General features: G+C 44.2%; 1 protein-coding gene across 2 annotated transcripts; it reads right to left on the bottom strand.

Annotated features, from left to right (window-relative positions):
* Positions 1–502: 502 nt before the first annotated feature.
* arhgap27l (Rho GTPase activating protein 27, like) lies at positions 503–19,078 on the bottom strand. 2 transcript variants are annotated; one of them, XM_084036395.1, is made up of 22 exons: positions 18,965–19,078; positions 14,104–14,233; positions 13,057–13,997; positions 9,855–10,073; positions 9,164–9,319; positions 8,892–9,056; positions 8,700–8,765; positions 8,535–8,600; positions 8,332–8,427; positions 7,047–7,124; positions 6,901–6,966; positions 5,772–5,839; positions 5,592–5,679; positions 5,066–5,167; positions 4,640–4,738; positions 4,260–4,326; positions 3,868–3,987; positions 3,676–3,774; positions 3,524–3,601; positions 3,256–3,390; positions 2,879–2,984; positions 503–2,275 (listed from the first exon to the last, which is right to left on the bottom strand). In XM_084036395.1, exons 2-22 carry the CDS (start codon positions 14,132–14,134, stop codon positions 2,098–2,100), a joined length of 3,024 nt encoding a protein of 1,007 aa, XP_083892521.1. In that variant the 5' UTR covers positions 14,135–14,233; positions 18,965–19,078; the 3' UTR covers positions 503–2,097. The 2 variants fall into 2 exon arrangements, with proteins under 2 accessions (XP_083892521.1, XP_083892522.1); XM_084036396.1 differs by lacking the exon at positions 6,901–6,966.
* Between the last annotated feature and the right edge of the window lie 487 nt (positions 19,079–19,565).

The following is a 19,565-nucleotide window of genomic DNA, read 5'->3' as shown; positions in this document are numbered from 1 at the left end:
CAGGGGGAGACTGGGTACAGGGGGGACTGGGTACAGGGGGAGACTGGGTATACAGGGGGGACTGGGTATAGGGGATGACTGGGTACAGGGGGCGACTGGGTACAGGGGGGACTGGGTATAGGGGATGACTGGGTACAGGGGGAGACTGGGTACAGGGGGGACTGGGGGCGACTGGGTACAGGGGGGACTGGGTATAGGGGATGACTGGGTACAGTAGGTGACTGGGTACATGGGGAGCTCCAGTTGAGGTGGTTCAGGCATCTGATCAGGATGCTCCTGGGTTTTCTCTGCAGGTCTAATTGGTAAGAGCACCCGGGTAGACCCAGAACATGCGAGAGGAATTATATATCTCATTTAGCTTGGGAAGGACTCGGGGGTCCCCCAGGTGGAGCTGGGAAGGGGGGCAGCTGGTGCATAAGGTAAGACAGAAGTCCAAGTCAAGGAGATTATATATGAAAGCTCTCCATTTCAATATAATATTTGACAAAACACGGCATCCAGATCTGTTTGATTTTTTATTTAATCTGTTAATCTTCCATGTTAACTTTGTTCTATATCTGTAATACATACAAACTCAATACTATAAAAACATACAGCATTGTAGACTCTATCATGTCTAGAATGTATCTGAAAAACAACAGCAGTAAAATATTCCAGTAAAATTCCTCTGTAAAAAGACATCACGATTTCTGTAAATCCTTTGGTTTTCAGTCTTTAACAACTTGTGGAGTCCCCCAAGGAAATGCCCTGGGCCCTCTTAACTTTCTATTAAAACTTATTTAGATTTATAGAAACACTTTAATTAAGTTCCAAGACTTGTTTAGCTTAGCTAAGGACAATGATTTGATAATTTCTTATCCTTTCATATCATCATCAGAAAAGGCTTCTTCTTCTCTGGTGTTTTTTTTTTTCTCTCTGAACACGACTGACTTAGATCAGGTGTTTTTAAAAGATAAACTGACTTTTCTATGCACATCTGTGATTTCCAGTGTCAGTGAATGCAACATAGACATTGGTCCTTACTTACTGAGACCCCATGAACAAGGACACAAACTATTCAACTAAACGAGATCAACTAAAATGCAGGATTTTATGTGATTGTGATTGTAGAGGATCCAGTGTTCATCTACACGAAGAAATCATCAACTGTTTAACAGAAGTATATGTAACCTCCAGGTCTGAAAGTGAAGCTAAAGCTGAAGGTCCTTTAACCATCATTCTCTAGGATGCTACAATGTTCTAGATGAGGCTGGAATGTGTTGGAGCAGTTCGTTCTCAAAGAGGGAAATGTTGGTTTGCTTCGAGGTGACTATGTCAGTGTGTTTTGTCTGGTCTGTTTCCTTGAAGATAGGGGTTAAAGTTCCAGAATGAGTCCATGGTTCTACATAGTTCCACTCATGTTTAACCTTATTTAGAGCACAGTGGTTGGCGTCAGTTCAGCTCCCATCAGCTATGATGACCATGGGTTTTAAAAAACCTTGTAGTTTACGCCTAAAAGTGGAAAATGTGTTTTTTTAAGTTGCAAAAACTAGTTTTTCTTGGCAGTTTACATTGGAACATGGCTCAGATTGAAGGTTTCAAAACCAGTCCAGGGTTTTACATTTTTTCCTCTCAGGTTCTACAAGGATCATTTCAGGGGCAGTAGTTAGAGAGAAGCCTGGTGAACTCTGCAGGTTCCAGATATAATCCTCAGCGAACACTGAGTGTCTATTGAATTTCTGTGATTCAATCAACAGAGTTCTTGAAGGATTTTGAACTTGTCAGTTCTTGCTCAAAAAGTTAGACGTCTTGGGGTTTTATGGTGCCACAAAAATATGATCAATTGGGTCCATCACCTTAAAAAAGTTAAATATTTCTAAACTGGTCCCTGTTTCTGGGTGATTCCACTCAAGTCCTACCTGGGTTATTAAGGCACAGTAGTTAGAAAAGGGGTTTCACTAAGCCAGCAGATTCTAGGTCCATCCCCAGGGAACTTGGGTCAGAGAGGAAGTGAAGATTAGGTCCAAAGTTTGAAAAGACACACTGGAAGACTTTGGTGGGTCTTGAGATGTTCTGGAGACTTCCAGGAGGTCCTCAGAGGGTTCCAGGAGGTTCCCCCTACCCCTGGGAGAAGATGATCTGGAACTCATTGAGCATGAGCTCCACTATCTGGCTCTGGAACACCATGTGGATCGTCATATTGGATGACTCGGTCTGAGGGCGGAGCAACGTGGGCCCGAACACGATGGCGACGCTCTGAACTGACATCCTGTTGGACTCCTTGTGTTCGACCACCCTGCAGAGTGAGAGAGGAACCCCACAATGTTTGTTTGGACTCTGTTAGTTTCATATATTATCCGTCATTACAGTGGTTACACACTACTTTCTTGATGAGAAAAGCGATATACTGTTGCACCGAACATATGTACTTTGGATAACAGCTAAAAGCCCTAAATGTAAATGAAAAAGACAACTCCATCTCACAGCAGTTTGTAAACAGTCATGAAATTGAATCTGTTGGTTTCATGCTGAGCAAAACCAACGTTAGCTTTAGACAACAAACCAACGTTAGCTTTAGACAACAAACCAACGTCAGCTTTAGACAACAAACCAACGTTAGCTTTAGACAACAAACCAACGTCAGCTTTAGACAACAAACCAACGTCAGCTTTAGACAACAAACCAACGTCAGCTTTAGATGACAAACCAACGTTAGCTTTAGACAACAAACCAACGTCAGCTTTAGACAACAAACCAACGTTAGCTTTAGACAACAAACCAACGTCAGCTTTAGACAACAAACCAACGTTAGCTTTAGATGACAAACCACAAACAGCTCAAGTCAACTTTGCGTGTGCCTTGAGTGTTGGCAGTTAGCCCAGGTTGTATGCGAACTCACTTGCGTAGGTGTTTGAACAGCTGCTCCATGGTGTCGTGGTTTGGCAGAGGCAGAGAGCGAACCAGATCCTTCATATAGGAGACCCTCAAGTTGTAGTCCTGGACCTCTGCATGGAAACAAAGACACAGCCAATAGTTGCTAACGAAGGACCATAAACAGCTGCAGGTCACATGATCTTTGATGTATCTTCACATAGTCTCACTATGGTCCAGGTAAAGCTGGTCCAAAATGGGATCACAAACAGGATCTCAGTGGTTACTGGTTTAATGTGTGACCAGTATGTGATCATGTGGTTACTGGTTTAATGTGTGACCAGTATGTGACCATGTGGTTACTGGTTTAATGTGTGACCAGTATGTGACCATGTGGTTACTGACGGATGGCGGCGATGAACTTGTCGAAGCAGCTGAAGGGAAACAGCGGCTCTGGAAGCTCCCGCAGGAAAAGCTTCAGGGATCCAGTGATCACATGGATCTCCTCCCACTGTCCATCCTCCAGGTCAAGCTGCTCCTCTGCAGGAACAACATGACAACAGAGAATAGAACAGTTGAAAACAAACATCTGAAACAGGAAACTTGCTGGTCGGGATGATTATATGATGTTTAAATACTTAGAGGAAAAACAGACAGACAGACAGACAGTTACCATGATCAGCTTTGTGTCTCAGTCTTTGGATCACAGCCAGGTTTCCACTGACTCTGTAGATCCCGTCAACATCCAGACCTGAACACAATACACACGCATCAGAGGTGTATGTGGAGAATACACAGTGTGTGTGTGTGTGTGTGTGTGTTCACCTCTCCTCTCCACAGCTTTGATACTTTTCTCCACAAACTTTGGAACAGTGGTGTTTTCTCGGTGACACAGTGTATCCAGGTGACAGCCGAACACGTTATCTGGACAGCGGACAGGTGACGTAACGTTTAGCATCTTAACACAGGGTGGTTACCATGGTGGTTACCATGGAAACAGCCTGAAGCTAAGGTTACCTCTGATGTAGCCTTTCTCTTTAACGCTCTGCAGCGTCGGCCTCCGCTGGAGGAAACGACGTAGTTTAGTCCGAACGCGTCTCTGCTCAGTGTCGGCTGATCCTGATGAAGACCTGGTCGCTAAACAACAGAAGAAGAAGAAGAAGAAGAAGAAGAAGAAGAAGAAGAAGAAGAAGAAGAAGAAGAAGAAGAAGAAGAAGATATATTACAAATAAGTAAGTCAAGTAAAAGGGACATTCTCATTTAAATCAGTGTAGCACGACTGTCAGATTGGCGGACATTTTTATATGTAGTGTTGCCATAGCGACAACATCTCTTAAATTGCTGATGATGACCATGTGATCTGGTCAGAAAGATAGTGGACCTTGAGCTGGTTTAGATATTGGACTCACATGTCCTCTTCCTGTCTTTGTCCTCTTTGTCTGAAACGTCCTCGTCCTCTGAGAGGTGATCCTGCTCCTGGAGACGGAACAACTCGTCACAATGCTGCTCTCCAGATGTTTGTTGTGATACAGATGTTTGTGGTGATACAGATGTTTGTTGTGATACACATGTTTGTTGTTATGATACAGATGTTTGTTGTGATACAGATGTTTGTGGTGATACAGATGTTTGTTGTGACACACATGTTTGTTGTTATGATACAGATGTTTGTTATGATACAGATTTTTGTTGTTATGATACAGATGTGTGTTATGATACAGATGTGTGTTATGATACAGATGTTTGTTGTGATACACATGTTTGTTGTTATGATACAGATGTTTATTACCAGCTGTCTGATGGTGTCCTGCATCGTTTTGAACCAATCACTGATGATGCTCTCGGTGTCGTACTGCATCAGATACTCACAGCCCTGACGAGTCTTGAGCTGCAACACACAGTCAGTAAAGATTTGATGTTTGAATCATTCCTTCATGCAGATGTGACGTCTGATTGAAGTCGTGAACTTGAACCTTAAACATTATTAAAAGGATCCATCAATCAAATCTCCTGAATCAACTCGATCTCCTGATCCGACATCGTTCAGTCAGGTGAACGCCAATAACCAACGTCACATGACTGACCAGCAGTTTATAAAATGATTTACAACCCCCCGGTGGTCTACAAGACTCTGGTCTGTGAAGAACTTAAGGGGACTTGTTTGAGGACTTGTTTGAGGACTCAGGACCTGATACACTGACATAGCGACTCGTACCTCAAGGACGTTCTTCTTGGAGGACTTGTCCTTGGCAGCCCAGCCCACGGTGGCTCCTCTCAGCTCCACGGTGTATTCTGGAACAATCTGTGATGTTTTACTCTGAAGGACAGGAAGTCATCGTCATGATGGATCAGCTTCAAGAGAACTCAGAGTGACTTCATGGTTTACATGTTAAACCCTCGATGATGTAGCCTATTTTAGCTGTTTTAAATAAAATGACACACATTTAATTGTCCAATGTTATGTGATGCAAGGTGAACTCAAATACTAACCAATAAAAATAAAGCACACGTGCATGGGTCCCAACACACCCTATTTTCTCTCAGAAAAAGTGCATTTTTCACTCATTTGTTAGAATGATCGAAAAGTATTTGCCATGAATAACATTTAGAGTGAATTTATAAGAATATGGAGTTTTTAAAATATGTGTTGTTATATCTAACTAGTATTATTACAGTATATATAGAATCAGTGTGGTGAATGTGACCCTACAGGTGTTCCTGTATGTGTTACTGGTTCTTACAGCGTTCCCAGTAGGAGCACTCTTGGGGTCTTTGTGGAAGGTGAGGATCCCTCCATGAAGAACGGTCCAGGACTGACTCCAGTTCTTCCTGTCATCAACAACAACAACATCGACAACAAGGTGACATGTTGAATCACATGGAACAAAACATGAACAACATCAGGAACAAAGAAATCTCACCTGATCTTTTTACCGTTGTCAGCCACTTTGGTCTTATTGATGATTCCTGCTTTCTCCAGCAGATGGCACTGTAGAGAGAGAGCGAGAGAGAGAGGGGGGGGGGGGGGGGGGGGGCAGAGAGAGACAGACAGACAGAGAGAGACAGACAAGTGAGGCTTCAGGTTTCTTCAAACCTGCAGGTCGGCTTTAGAATGTGACTCCTTTGAAAACAAGGGAGTGGTGTGTGTGTGTGTGTGTGTGTGTGTGTGTGTGTGTGTGTGTGTGTGTGTGTGTGTGTGTGTGTGTGTGTGTGTGTGTGTGTGAGAGAGAGAGAGAAAAATGAATTGTCTCTTCATTTCTTTTATCTCGTTTAACAAACTTCAGTTTCATTAGAGGAGTTTATATTTGAGTTAAACTTTTGTTTGTTTGTATTTGTCGTGTCATGATAATTCATGATAAACTCATGACGATTTCTTCTTTTACATGTTTTACGAACAAAGACGTTATGTTTTATGTCTTTGTTTTGAATAAGAATCAGAAACAGATTTATTGCCAAGAAGGATTTTACACCAACGGGGAATTTCTGAAGTATTACAGTTCAATAAACATGTTCAGAGACAAACACATTCTCAGTTAGATCCTCAGGATCACCATGACCAGCAGAACCACCACTAGAACCAGCAGAACCAGCAGGAGAACCAGCAGAACCAACACTAGAACCAGCAGGAGAACCAGCAGAACCAACACTAGAACCAGCAGAACCACCAATAGAACCAGCAGAACCAGCAGGAGAACCAGCAGAAAAACCCAACCACAGCGTCATGAGGTGTGTGTGCATGTGTGTGTGTGTGTGTGTGTGTGTGTGTGTGTGTGTGTAATGAACATATTAGTGTGTGATTAGTCCCTCCAGTGTCCCTTAGAGGCTGCGGTCTGCATTACAGCAACATCTGGACATTACTACATAATTAAAGTGTGTTGTGATGTCCCAGCAGGGGGCGCTGTCTTCAGAAACTTCTTAGAACCAGTTAATTTTTATTTAGAAAGTAAAATGTTAATTTCATTTCTTGCTGAATCGGAACAAATGTTAGTGAAACACATGTCCCAACAGACACCCAGAGACTTCAGCAGCCAATCAGGGTCCAGGACCTACGTGGAGTTGTTTGGAGCCTGTGCTTCGATCTGATAGGTTCCTCTTCAGTTTTTGTCTATCAGAGAGCTTGATGAGGGCGAACAGGACGACTGAGTGAGTTCATGAATGGAAGAATACATGATGGACAGAAGGAGACAGGTTTTTACCTGTCTGTCTGGAGACGGTCTTCTGTTGGACACCTCAGTGAAGTCGGAGACGTTCCTCCTGTGCATGTGAGCGAACGTCTGGAGCACAGACACAGGGTTATTATCTAGTTCACACTACTGAGTTCACACTAGTTATTATCTAGTTCACACTTGTTATTATCTAGTTCACACTACTTAGTTCACACTAGTTATTATCTAGTTCACACTATTTATTATCTAGTTCACACTACGTAGTTCACACTTCCTATTATATAGTTGACACTAGTTATTATCTAGTTCACACTTGTTATTATCTAGTTCACACTACTTAGTTCACACTAGTTATTATCTAGTTCACACTATTTATTATCTAGTTCACACTACTTAGTTCACACTACCTATTATATAGTTGACACTAGTTATTATCTAGTTCACGCTAGGTAGTTCACACTAGTTAGTATCTAGTTCACACTAGTTATTATCTAGTTCACGCTGGGTAGTTCACACTAGTTAGTATCTAGTTCACCCTCGTTATTATCTAGTTCACACTACTTAGTTGACACTAGTTATTATCTAGTTCACACTACCTATTATATAGTTGACACTAGTTATTATCTAGTTCACACTAGTTATTATCTAGTTCACACTACTTAGTTCACATTACCTATTATATAGTTGACACTAGTTATTATCTAGTTCACAATAGGCAGTTCACACTAGTTAGTGAATGGCCTCATTTATATAGCGCTTTTATCCAAAGCGCTTTACAGTAATGACTGACATTCACCCATTCATACACACATTCACACACCGACGGCTGAGTCAACCACGCAGGGCAACAACCAGCTCATCAGGAGGAATTAGGGTGAGGTGTCTTGCTCAGGGACACCAGTCACTCAGCTAAAAGGAGCCGGGGATCGAACCAGCAATCTTGCGGTTGCCAGCTAATCCCCCCCCCCGCCCCCCGTATCTAGTTCACACTAGTTATTATCTTGTTCACGCTAGGTAGTTAACACTAGTTATAATCTAGTTCACACTAGGTAGTTCACACTAGTTAATATTTAGTTCACGCTAGGTAGTTAACACTAGTTATAATCTAGTTCACACTAGGTAGTTCACACTAGTTAATATTTAGTTCACACTAGGTAGTTCACACTAGTTATTATTTAGTTCACACTAGGTAGTTCACACTAGTTATTATCAAGTTCACACTCGGTAGTTCACACTAGTTATTATCAAGTTCACACTCGGTAGTTCACACTAGTTATTATTCAGGTAAATTAACTGTTATGTTGGTTGGACTCACGTCTTCAGCCAAGCTGTGTCTCCAGTTCCTGACCTGCTCAGCCTTTCCCTCCTCAGAAACACCATTTCCCATCAGCCTTTGGGGCACAGGTGGAAACTGAAACAATCAATGAATCAATGAATGAAGTGAATGAGTGAATGAGTGAATGAGTGAGTGAAGAATCCGGCAGATTAACAAACTGCATGATCTGTTGAGTTGATTACCTCCTGCAGCCTGATCTGGGAGCCGGGTCCATCTTTCAGGTCCAGCTGGGCTCTGGGAATCAGGTGCTGGTGAGGATTGCGGGAGAAAGTGCTGATCAATGTTTGTGTTTGTGTGTGTGTGTGTGTGTGTGTGTGTGTGTGTGTGTGTGTGTGTGTGTGCTATACCATTGTGAACACCTCGTTGTTGTCCTGCTGGACGTCTACAGGATAGTCCTCCTCCGGCAGCGGAGGCTTGAAGAACAGATCAAGTTCACGTTGCAGTTCAATAAACAGAAATGTCGTGACGTTCTGATTGAAGTCTGTCAGGGTCTAGTGATCCTGAATCAGACCTCATCCAGACTTATCTCGGGGTCGTACCGGGTCGTCGTGCTTCCTGCTGGTGGTGGATCCTGAGGGGGAGCAGGGGGAGCAGGGGGAGCACGGCGAGGGGGGGTCTGGTGCGGCCCACGACGTGGCTCCTGAGGTCGGGTTGTGGTAGTAAAACCTCCCCGAGGCTTCGTCCACCAGCTGCTCCCAACCGCCCTGACAGGAGTAACAGACAGGAAGTACATCAGTAACAGACAGGAAGTACATCCGTTACAGACAGGTAGTACAGAAGTACATCAGGTACTGCAGACGGACGCTGGTACCTGAGACGGGGACCTCAGTTGTCCCCCCTCACGGCCCACGGACTGGTCCAAGGGTCCAGCAGGTGGGGGGGCCGGACTGCGGGGATCTGACCAGGTGGTCTGTCTGGTGACCGGATGGAAATAAAAGACCTTCCCACTGTCCTGGTCCGTGTGAACCTGAAGACAGTCACAGTGTTACAGAGAGTCCATCACTTCAGATAAATAATCAACTTGATCTCTTTTGATTCCTTCGGACAGCTTTCTGTCTCAGCGTTCAGCCAAATATCAGGACGTGAGTTTGGTTTTAAATGTTGTCTTTGAGCAAGGCAGTGAACCGTCACCTGGTCTTCAGAAACCTGAACGCCTCCAGTTACACCCGATTAAACCTTAATGAGCTTGGAGTCGAGATGAGTTCAGGAACATCATGTAACATTAACATGCGACCAGCAGGGAAACATTCACGCCAAACACCTCTAGTTCACACCTGTAGTTCACACCTGTAGTTCACACCAAACACCTGTAGTTCACACCTGTAGTTCACATCTGTAGTTCACACCAAACACCTGTAGTTCACACCTGTAGTTCACACCTGTAGTTCACACCAAACACCTGTAGTTCACACCTGTAGTTCACACCAAACACCTGTAGTTCACACCTGTAGTTCACACCTGTAGTTCACACCAAACACCTGTAGTTCACTTCTTTGGTTTACCTGCCAGCCGTCCTGGGGGCTGCTGGGGGAGGCGGGGCTTGTCATCCCAGTGGACGAGACTGAAGATGAGGGGGTGTGGTCTGTGGGTGATGGGCCGTGATCAGGTGGAGGGGAGGAGGGAAGGGCGGGGCCAGAGACGGGGATCTGAGAGACAGGGATCTTCTTGAGAGATGAGACGTTAGCATAGATGGGCGAGGTCGGGTCAAGAGTTGCGTGCTCCTACAGAGAGAGAGAGTGAAAGAGACAAGATCAGCTACACTTTGATGAGTGAGTGAGTGAGTGAGTGAGTGAGTGAGTGAGTGAGTGAGTGAGTGAGTGAGTGAGTGAGTGAGTGAGTGAGTGAGGAGTGCTGTGATTGGTCAATGAGTAAATCTACACAAAATGAATCTGTGACTATTCTGAATGGTTTGTGTTTCCTGATGTTTCCTCATTAACAGTCTGACTGGGTGGAGACAGGAAGTACTCCTCCTAGTGTTGTATAAACACACACACACACACACACACACACACACACACACACACATACACACACACACACACGCACACAAGAGTGAATCAACAAATAGACCTTGGTGAAACAAGAGTGATTTTTCCGAGTTAAAATAAAATATTTACCAGATCCAGACCTGATCAGACCTGATCAGACCTGCTCCAGACCAGATCCAGACCTGCTCCAGACCAGATCCAGACCTGATCATACCTGATCCAGACCTGATCATACCTGATCCAGACCTGAACAGACCTGATCCACACCATGTTGAACATTAAATATGACTCTAATATAAAAATGCAATATTTCTCTCTTTACTACAAGCAGCTGTTTACTGAGTACTTGTAACAGAGTATTTATACATTCCTGTGAGTCCTGAACAGGAACCAGAGAGCTGATGAGACCAGGGTTGCAGTCAAATAGTCAAAAAATGTGGTCCTAACTCCTATTCCTTGACCTCTGGAGAAAACGTCACAGGGTTAAGGAAAGTGCATCTCCGCTGGAGAAACTACAATAATGGACTACAAAAAGCGATTCGTCCATTTCTCCACATGTTGTTGGTTTTATAAACAACTCTTTACCTGACCGGCTTCAATTCCAGCAGCTCCTCCTTCCTGTTTGACCGTTGTATTTACGTTTCATTTGTGGTTTTAATTTCGTTTCTGTCAAACATTTGTAAAATGATTGAAATAAAAAAAAATACCATTCAATTATTATCACTGTCCACACATTTATCAACACTATTCCAATTACTATATGTCTACAGAAGAGTAATTGTTAAATATGCAAATGCACATATAGTTTGTGTTCATGAATGGCCGAGGTGTGCGGCACTTTAAATGTTGCTCTCGCAAAGAATTGTGGGTCGGCGTGATCTCCTTTCCTTTCGTATAGGAAGGTTTGTTGCATCCTATGCTAAAGGAGCTCTGAAAGGAAGCATTGGAGCTCCTTTCCTTTACATTTAGAGAATTTGACCGGCTCTTATCATGGCGGCCACTTGTTGACTTGTGGGTCACTTCTTCAGTTAGGAACCTAAGCAAATAGGACTATTCGACCGCAGCCCACAATCAGGTGTTGAACAACAGTCAGAGGTCAGAGGTCACACTAACCTTCATACACTTCCTGTCCTGACAGCTGACTGGAGATCAGCTTCTCTTTCAAAGATCCATGAAATATTTTATTAATAACGACGGCATAATGAGAGCCTCCTTACCCATAATGCCTCTGTGTTTCTGTCTTCCACATCAGAAAGTTTCTAATCCGTCTGTAGCTGAAGTTGACTCATGTCAGACCTCTGCTGCAGCCTGTAGCCCCGCCCCTCCTCCCCTCTGCAGCCTGTAGCCCCGCCCCTCCTCCCTCTGCACCCTGCCCCTCTTCTCAATGTTTAACATAAGGGCTAATAAAACTGGTCTGACATCAGTGTTTCTGCCTGAACCAGTGGAAACAGAAGGGAGACGATGTGATGCTGCCACCTGGTGGTCCAAATGTGTAGCCTCAATACACACACACACACACAACACACTTCCTCTCTCATCCTGCAGGTGTCGCTACAGCGTCATTCTCTCACAGTTTCCTGTCTGACCCTGAACACATCCTACCGGCTGTGACATCACTACATCCCGCTGACCTCATCACATCCTGCTGTGACATCATCAGACCCACTCTGCCCCCCCCCCTTAAAGAGTAAAAAGGCACATTAAGTTAATGATATGATTACAATTATGGGTTGAATATTGTTACACATAAAAGGTGATGAAATAATTGATATTTAATGAAATAGAAAGTGTATAAAAAATGAAAACTACATTAAAATATCAATACAGATTGCAATGAAAAACAATATGACAAATCAGTATAACTGTGAAGGAGACTTATTTTTCTGGTCAAAGGTCAACAGTGTTTCTGCTCTGATGAGAATAAAAAGAGGAAACAACTTTTTCTTCTCCGTCTTCCTGTGTGGATGCGGCAGGACATGACACGCTTTTATTTTGCTAAGCGACCTGCAGCTCTGAGATCAGATTCAATGCGTCAGCAAATCAGATCCCAGAATCTCAGAATGTTTATAACATGTCAATCAATACAAGACCAGCAAACCAGCAAGAAACCAGCACTGAACCAGTACCAAACCAGCAACAAAACAGCACCAAAACAGCAACAAACCAGTACCAAACCAGCAACAAAACAGCACCAAAACAGCAACAAACCAGTACCAAACCAGCAACAAACCTGCAACAAACCACTACCAAAACAGCACAAAACCAGCACCAAACTAGCACAAAACCAGCATCAAACCAGTACCAAACCAGCAACAAAGCCGTACCCAACCAGCAACAAACCAGCACTAAATTAGCATTATCATTGGTGCTAATGATTAGCATGTAAAGGTGAGCATGAACAGTAAGTTAAACCAAGTTCAGCTTGAGGTAAAGCAACGTAGACAAAGGTCCAGTAAAGTAACGTAGACCAGGTCCAGCAGTTCATGTGCTGCTTTCTATGTTTTGAAACTATAGCTGAGGATTAGCAAGCTAAGCTAGGAACACCTGTACAGGTAGGAACACCTGTACACCTGTAGCTGCTCTCCACGGGAGAGTGAAAGCTCAAACTTTAACAGATTCCCTGTATTGAACCTAAAGTCTCAATGTGGACTCAAGACTCAGGCTCAAAACTCAAGACCCTATGACATTTCTCAATCACAGGTCTCAGGTGTCTCACCTGAGTGGGGGGCAGGGCAGGTGCAGGTTCAGGTTCAGGTTCAGGTTCAGACGGTACTCCAGGACTCCCTTTTCCTCCAACCAGAGCCTCCAGGTCAAGGTTCAGGTCCTGAATGGACTCGTAGATGTGGTGCGAGTTTTCCTCTTTAAGTGGATCCTCCTCGCCGCCACTCTCTTCCAAACTCACCTCCTCCTCCGTCAGCTCATCCTCTTCGTCCTCCGGCTCTGTCGGGGACTCCTGGTTGTCATGGCGAGCTGAGAATGGCGAGGAGGTGCTGTGGTGGTCGTTGTAAGGGGGGACCACAGGTGTCTCCACAGAGATGGGCTGGGTCTGAGGCCGGGATGTGGGGTCTGCTGGACTGAAACTGGGGACTCGAGGTTTGTCGGAGTCCCTGTGGTCTTCCAGGAACCCAGAAAGGTTCTTTTTGCTTGCAGTGTCATCGTCGGCCATGTTTGAAGGCTCTGTGGGACCAGCAGGAGGGTTGCTGGGGTGTCGCGGTGTTGGTGCCACCAAAGACGAGAGGTCTTGGAAGTCCAGTGGGACGCCAAACGTGGACATGCGGTTCTCATTCTTGCGATATCCAGTGGAAGCATCAGTTCTGACCCGGATCATCACCTCGTCCCCCGGCTTGGTCTTGGGCTCCTCCAGAGTCTTTGGAACTGGGACAGGGACGGGGACAGGGACAGGTGCTACCACAGGAAGCAGCACCGGCTCAGCACCAGGCTGGTTGTAGTCCAGTGGAGAGGGGAAGTCCGGCGGCAGCTCCTTGACGTACTTGGCCGGTATGTAGAAGGGCTTGGAGCTGCGGTCCTTCTGGACCTGCCACCAGTGGTCATTGGTCTTAGCCAGCAGGACGTAGCGCTCGTTGGGTTTGATGGAGACCAGCGCGCCGTCGCGACCCTGGTACTCATAATGAAACTCCACCAGGACCAGACCCAGACCTGCAGAAACCAGACCGAATGATGAGAGGTAATAATGAAGTACATGAACGATAATGCTAATGCTTACTCAACCATCACTGCTAACTACAGTAGAATGAGGACTCACCTCTGCTGAGCAGGGCAGAGGTCGTTGCCATGGCGATGGCCCTGTACTCCTCAGGTACCACCCACCTCAGGTAGATGGGCAGGTGACTTTGAAGATGAGGGGTCAAAGGTCACACCTAATCATCAGACCCCTTAAATAGAGAAGTAGGTTCATTACATGATGCTAACATGATGCTGACATGATGCTAACATGATGCTGACATGACGCTAACATAATGCTGACATGAGGCTAACATAATGCTAACATGATGCTGACATGGTGCTAACATGATGCTGACATGATACTAATATAATGCTAACATAATGCTAACATGATGCTGACATGATGCTAACATGATGAAGTTGTTATGACAATGTGCTACAAAATCAATGTTAGCTTTAGACAACAGAACCAACATTAGATGAAGAAGACAGACAGAAGACATACAGGAGACAGACGGAGACAGACAGAAGGAGACAGATGGACAGAAAGAGACAGACAGAAGGAGGGAAACAGACAGACAGACAGACAGACAGACAGACAGACAGAGAGACAGACAGAGAGACATACAGAGAGACAGATAGAAGGAGACAGCAGCTTGTGACGGAGACACAGGCAGGAATGAAGTTATGTTTCTTCCTGTCAGAACAAGTCAAACTACAATCAGGTCTGAACACTTCCAAGAGCTAACGCTAATGCTAACCCTCAGGCTTTCACACAGAAATGCTGCACAGCGTTCACACAGTTCAGTATCCCAGTACACAAGTCCACCAATCCACCAGTACACCAGTCCACCAGTACAACCAGTACACCCATACACCAGTACAACCAGTCCACCAGTCCACCAGTACAACAATCCATCTATCGTCAAAGTACATGTTATATTATAAACAACCTGTTTCCATGGTAACGATGCAGCTGCTTAAATTATATAATAATTTAAAGCTTAAATCCAGGAGACAGAGAATCTATCACACGTTTATTGATTCATTCTGTCATAACTATCACAGACTTCTATAGAGTGCCGAAGCGGAAGCAGGAAGTAACGGCGCCATGGGTCCTTTCGGAGCGAAAAAAATGAATGGTGTTCAATGGACGGAAAATAATTATTATCTGATCCCCCGGTCGTTATGCCTTGGATTACACAAATGTTGTTTATAGGCTTAAATTATAATTTTCCATGTCAAGAGTTTGACCGTTTATTGTGCAATTCTTCAGTTAAAATTCATTGAGAAAACACAATGATAAAGACTACATGTTGTGTCGCGTATGTGACGTCACGTCATCGCCCTTTCCCCATCGGCGAAGTTGAGGCTCTCCACATGACCCGACTTATAGTGGTTCTCCCCCCTTTCGATACTTTTATTCTGCCCTTGGAAAAAAGCGGTGAAGTGGAGCAGAGAAACAGCCATCTCGGCGGACTTCGGACTCGGCGGGTGGTGACGTATATCATTCGCGACGAGAACAGCGAGGGGCTGTAGTTCACAAAGCGGCTCACACAAAACCTAACTTTATCAAAACTCTTCGCGCTTAATTGTCGTCTTCTTTGCGTGAAAAATTTTCTTTAAATATCACAAAGAACATATGTGAAATCCATGGCACAATTCAAACGGGACCAGAAAATAATTTGTATCTACCCATTGAATCGCATTGATATTTTTTTGCTTTTGAGGACCCATGTCCCGGAAATGGAGGGGCGGGACTTCACCACTCTATACAATCAGAGAGGCGTCGCCCCCAGTGGCCAGCAGGTAGAATGCAGCTTTAAGGACCTTCAGGTCAACTCCTGGTTAAACATTGATATTTTAATTTATTATAATTATTAGTGTGAATGACAACGTTGAAAGAAACTGAGAGCTGCTGACCAGGAGCCACACACACACACACACACACACACACACACACACACACACACACACACACACAGATACACTACAGTCTCTCTCTCTCTCTCTCTTGCTCGCACTCTCAGAGAACAATAACAGGAGGCTGATCTCAGGCCTGTTCTGTTTATAGAAGGAAGTGTCTGCTCTTCCTGTCTGCGGGAAGCCCCGCCCACATGGCTACACAGGCTCCGCCCCTCGATGACATCACAAGCTGGTTTCCTGTCTTTGTAAAGGAACAATAGTCAGACTGAAGCTGAACATTCACCATCTGATTCTCCACATCTCCATGTGTCTTCTGAAGCATCATGAATAAATGATCAATCAATAACTGATCAAAACATGACTCACCAATCAATAACCGATCAATAATTATGTTCAAACTTCTTAATACCCAGGTAATACCCCGTATAGTAAACTTAATACCTCATGTACTCGAGATCAATGATGATCAATAAAGTTTTACTAAATTGAACTGAAGCTACTGCAGGGTACCGGCCCTTTAAGAGTCTTAATGGAGGTAAACAAACCAGCTATGAGTCACCTGAGCAGGTGTGTTCACCCCCTCCCCCCCTCTCTGTTTGTCTCCTGGCTGCACCCACCCAGGAATGTTACACACACACACACACGCACACACACTCACTCACACACACACACTCACTCACACCACACACATGGACACACACCACACACACACACACACTACAGATGTGTGTGAGAAAATGAACTGTCAATCATTGAACTGAGGTCTACAGTTTGTGGCATCGACCAATCAGAGGTGACTAAGAACTTAAAGGGGAAGTCCACAAAAAACATGGAAGATCAAACCTGTTCCTGAGCCACAAACCCATCAGCCAATCAAGTGTCAGGTATCATGTGACATCACAAACCCATCAGCCAATTAGGGCGGGTTTTAAGCAGCTGCAGTGAATTCAACCTTTACCCTGAGTGTGGGGTGTGGTCACACACACAGAGACACACACACACAGCGGGAACAGAAATAACTGAGTTTAAATCACGATGCTGTCAGCTGACTCCGCCCCCTGAAGCCTCAGCAGGAATGTGTGTCAGATCGCATACAAGAACGCCGCTCTCTGATTGGCTGGCAGCTGGCACTTCAAGTCAGATATAAAAAAACGGACAATTCAAGACCCCAAAACCTCATCAGGGACAACAGGAACCTCTTTCAGGACCTAAACATGCCACTCAAGGACCTCAGGACCTCCTTAAAGACACATACAGGGACCTTATAGGAACCGCTTTAAGGAACATAAAGAACCCTCCAAGGACCTAAACAACCCCATCAAGAACCTCAGGACCTCATTAAGGACACGTACAAGGACCTCAGCAACCTCTTTAAGGACCTACATAACCCCCCATGGACCTAAAGAACCCCCTCAAGGACCTCAGGAACCTCTCCAAGGAAGGAGTCCTTGTGAAACTACAAACCCTCTCTATTGAAATGTATTAAACACTTGTATTCAGAAGTGAGGACGATGATGAGGCTGCACTAAAGGACCTCCTGACCTTTCTACTGAAGTTCATGATGTGTTCAGGAACATGCAGGATCCCCAGATACAAACAGCTGAAATTAAATTAAAACCTCAAATACAATATATTGTTGACACAATAATAGATTTGACGTTATTATGAAGGATCTGAAGATTTAAATTTACAAACATCTGATATTTGAACAAAGTTTTTTACTAACCAAAATTATATTCGAAATAATCTAATATTTTATACAGATCTAGAGAATTATATATTTCGGATATTTGTCTAAAAGTTCTGGATTTTAACTCTTTTCGTATATTTAGATGTTTTATGTTTTTGCTGAAATAAGATGTTTAATAAAGGAGTCGGAGTTCTTCCACCGACTTCATCCTACGGAAACAATAAAGCAACGTCACAGAACACCGTTTTACAGTTTCCAGCAATAAAATTATTGTTTTATATTGTCGGAAAGTACTTTTGGACCTGATAAAGGAAGTTATGCTTCAACCGTTTTAGACTCTAAATCTAATGAGCACAAAACACGATAGAGAAGCAGATTAGAAACAGAATCAGAGTAGAAGAGAACCGTTCTCAGAGGTCACGTGACTAGTTCAAAAGAAAATGTTTATTGTTGTTCATTGCTATGGTGACAACACACGTCACTGGGGCTGTAAAGACAGTTATGTAGTGAGGTAGACATGTTATATATAATATCTAATATATGTATATTATGTATGTTATATAACATATATATATATGTATATATATATATATGTTATATAACATATTAATATACTTTTGGCCATAAAGTTGAAATATTTTGTTTTCAGACCTGTTTTCCTATTTAAATGCATCGGTAATCACTTTGATCAGGTGCAATGATTACATTATGTGTCACATTTGTTTGGCGATAAAGATAAGCTGTACATACATGTTTTATGTTTTATATACACACACACACACACACACATATATATATATATATATATATATATATATATATATATATACTCAGTTACGTTGCACAGACCTGTTTAAAGATGAGAAGTTGTGGAAGAACATTGCTCGCTGCTTCAGTCACATTTTATACTAGCCGACTCTGTTGCTGAGCTCAACACACCCAGTGACACATGCAACCACACGCACACACACACACTCTCTCACACACACACACACACGCACAAACCTGATCGGGACCAAAAGTCAAGTCTTAGCCCTGAAATCAGGTCCTGGTACGCAGGTCTGGGACCAGATCCACGTCCTCGTCACGCAGGTTCACCAAACACGTTTTCAAACCCACCAAACTTTAACACACTAGAAAAGGTTCGTCACCTGCAACTCAATCCGACATGATACACTCAGACAGACAAGCAGGCAGAGAGACAGGCAGGCAGACAGGCAGAGAGAGAGACAGGAAGGCAGGCAAGCAAACAGGTAGGCAGGCAGACAGAGAGAGAGAGAGACAGGCAGGCAGACAGACAGACGTATGGATCGGTGTGTTTTACCGGCAGTAGAAGTCTGATCCAACCATCCTGCTCTTTGTGGTTTCTTCCTCTTGAATTCTGGAGTCCAAGTCACTGGAACAGGTTCCCCTCTCTCTCTCTCTCTCTCTCTCTCTCTCTCTCTCTCTCTCTCTCTGCCCCGCCCCTCCCTGACCTGCCAGTCTCAGCTTGTCCACACCCCCCCCCCCCCCCCCCCACTACTTCCTGTTGGACAGAAGGAGCTGCAGCTCTCTGTGCAGACAGACAAACAGCGCCCTCTGGCAGCAGTTAGGAGGCAGTGCACCATCACATGAATACATGATGATAGTAAAGATATGTGATCACATGAATATTCATCTCACTTGATCATATATATATATATATATTGGATTGGAATGGCGCTTTCTGGAAGGGCTTTCTCCCAGGTTCCATTCATTCACACACAGTCATACCGGTGGTGGTAAACTGTGATAGTAGCAGGGCTGCCCTGGGGCAGACTGACGGAGGCGTGGCTGCCATTCAGCACCTCCAACCACCACCTCAAACATACAGCAGTCATACACATTCACGAGGCAAGCTGGGTGAAGTGTCTTGCCCAAGGACACAACGACCAAGAGACAGTGAC

This window comes from Eutrigla gurnardus (genome assembly GCF_963514095.1).
Source record: "Eutrigla gurnardus genome assembly, chromosome: 20".
Taxonomy (NCBI): Eukaryota; Metazoa; Chordata; class Actinopteri; order Perciformes; family Triglidae; genus Eutrigla; species Eutrigla gurnardus.
Note: the sequence above shows the minus strand (reverse complement) of the source record. Positions and strands in the feature narration are given on the sequence as shown.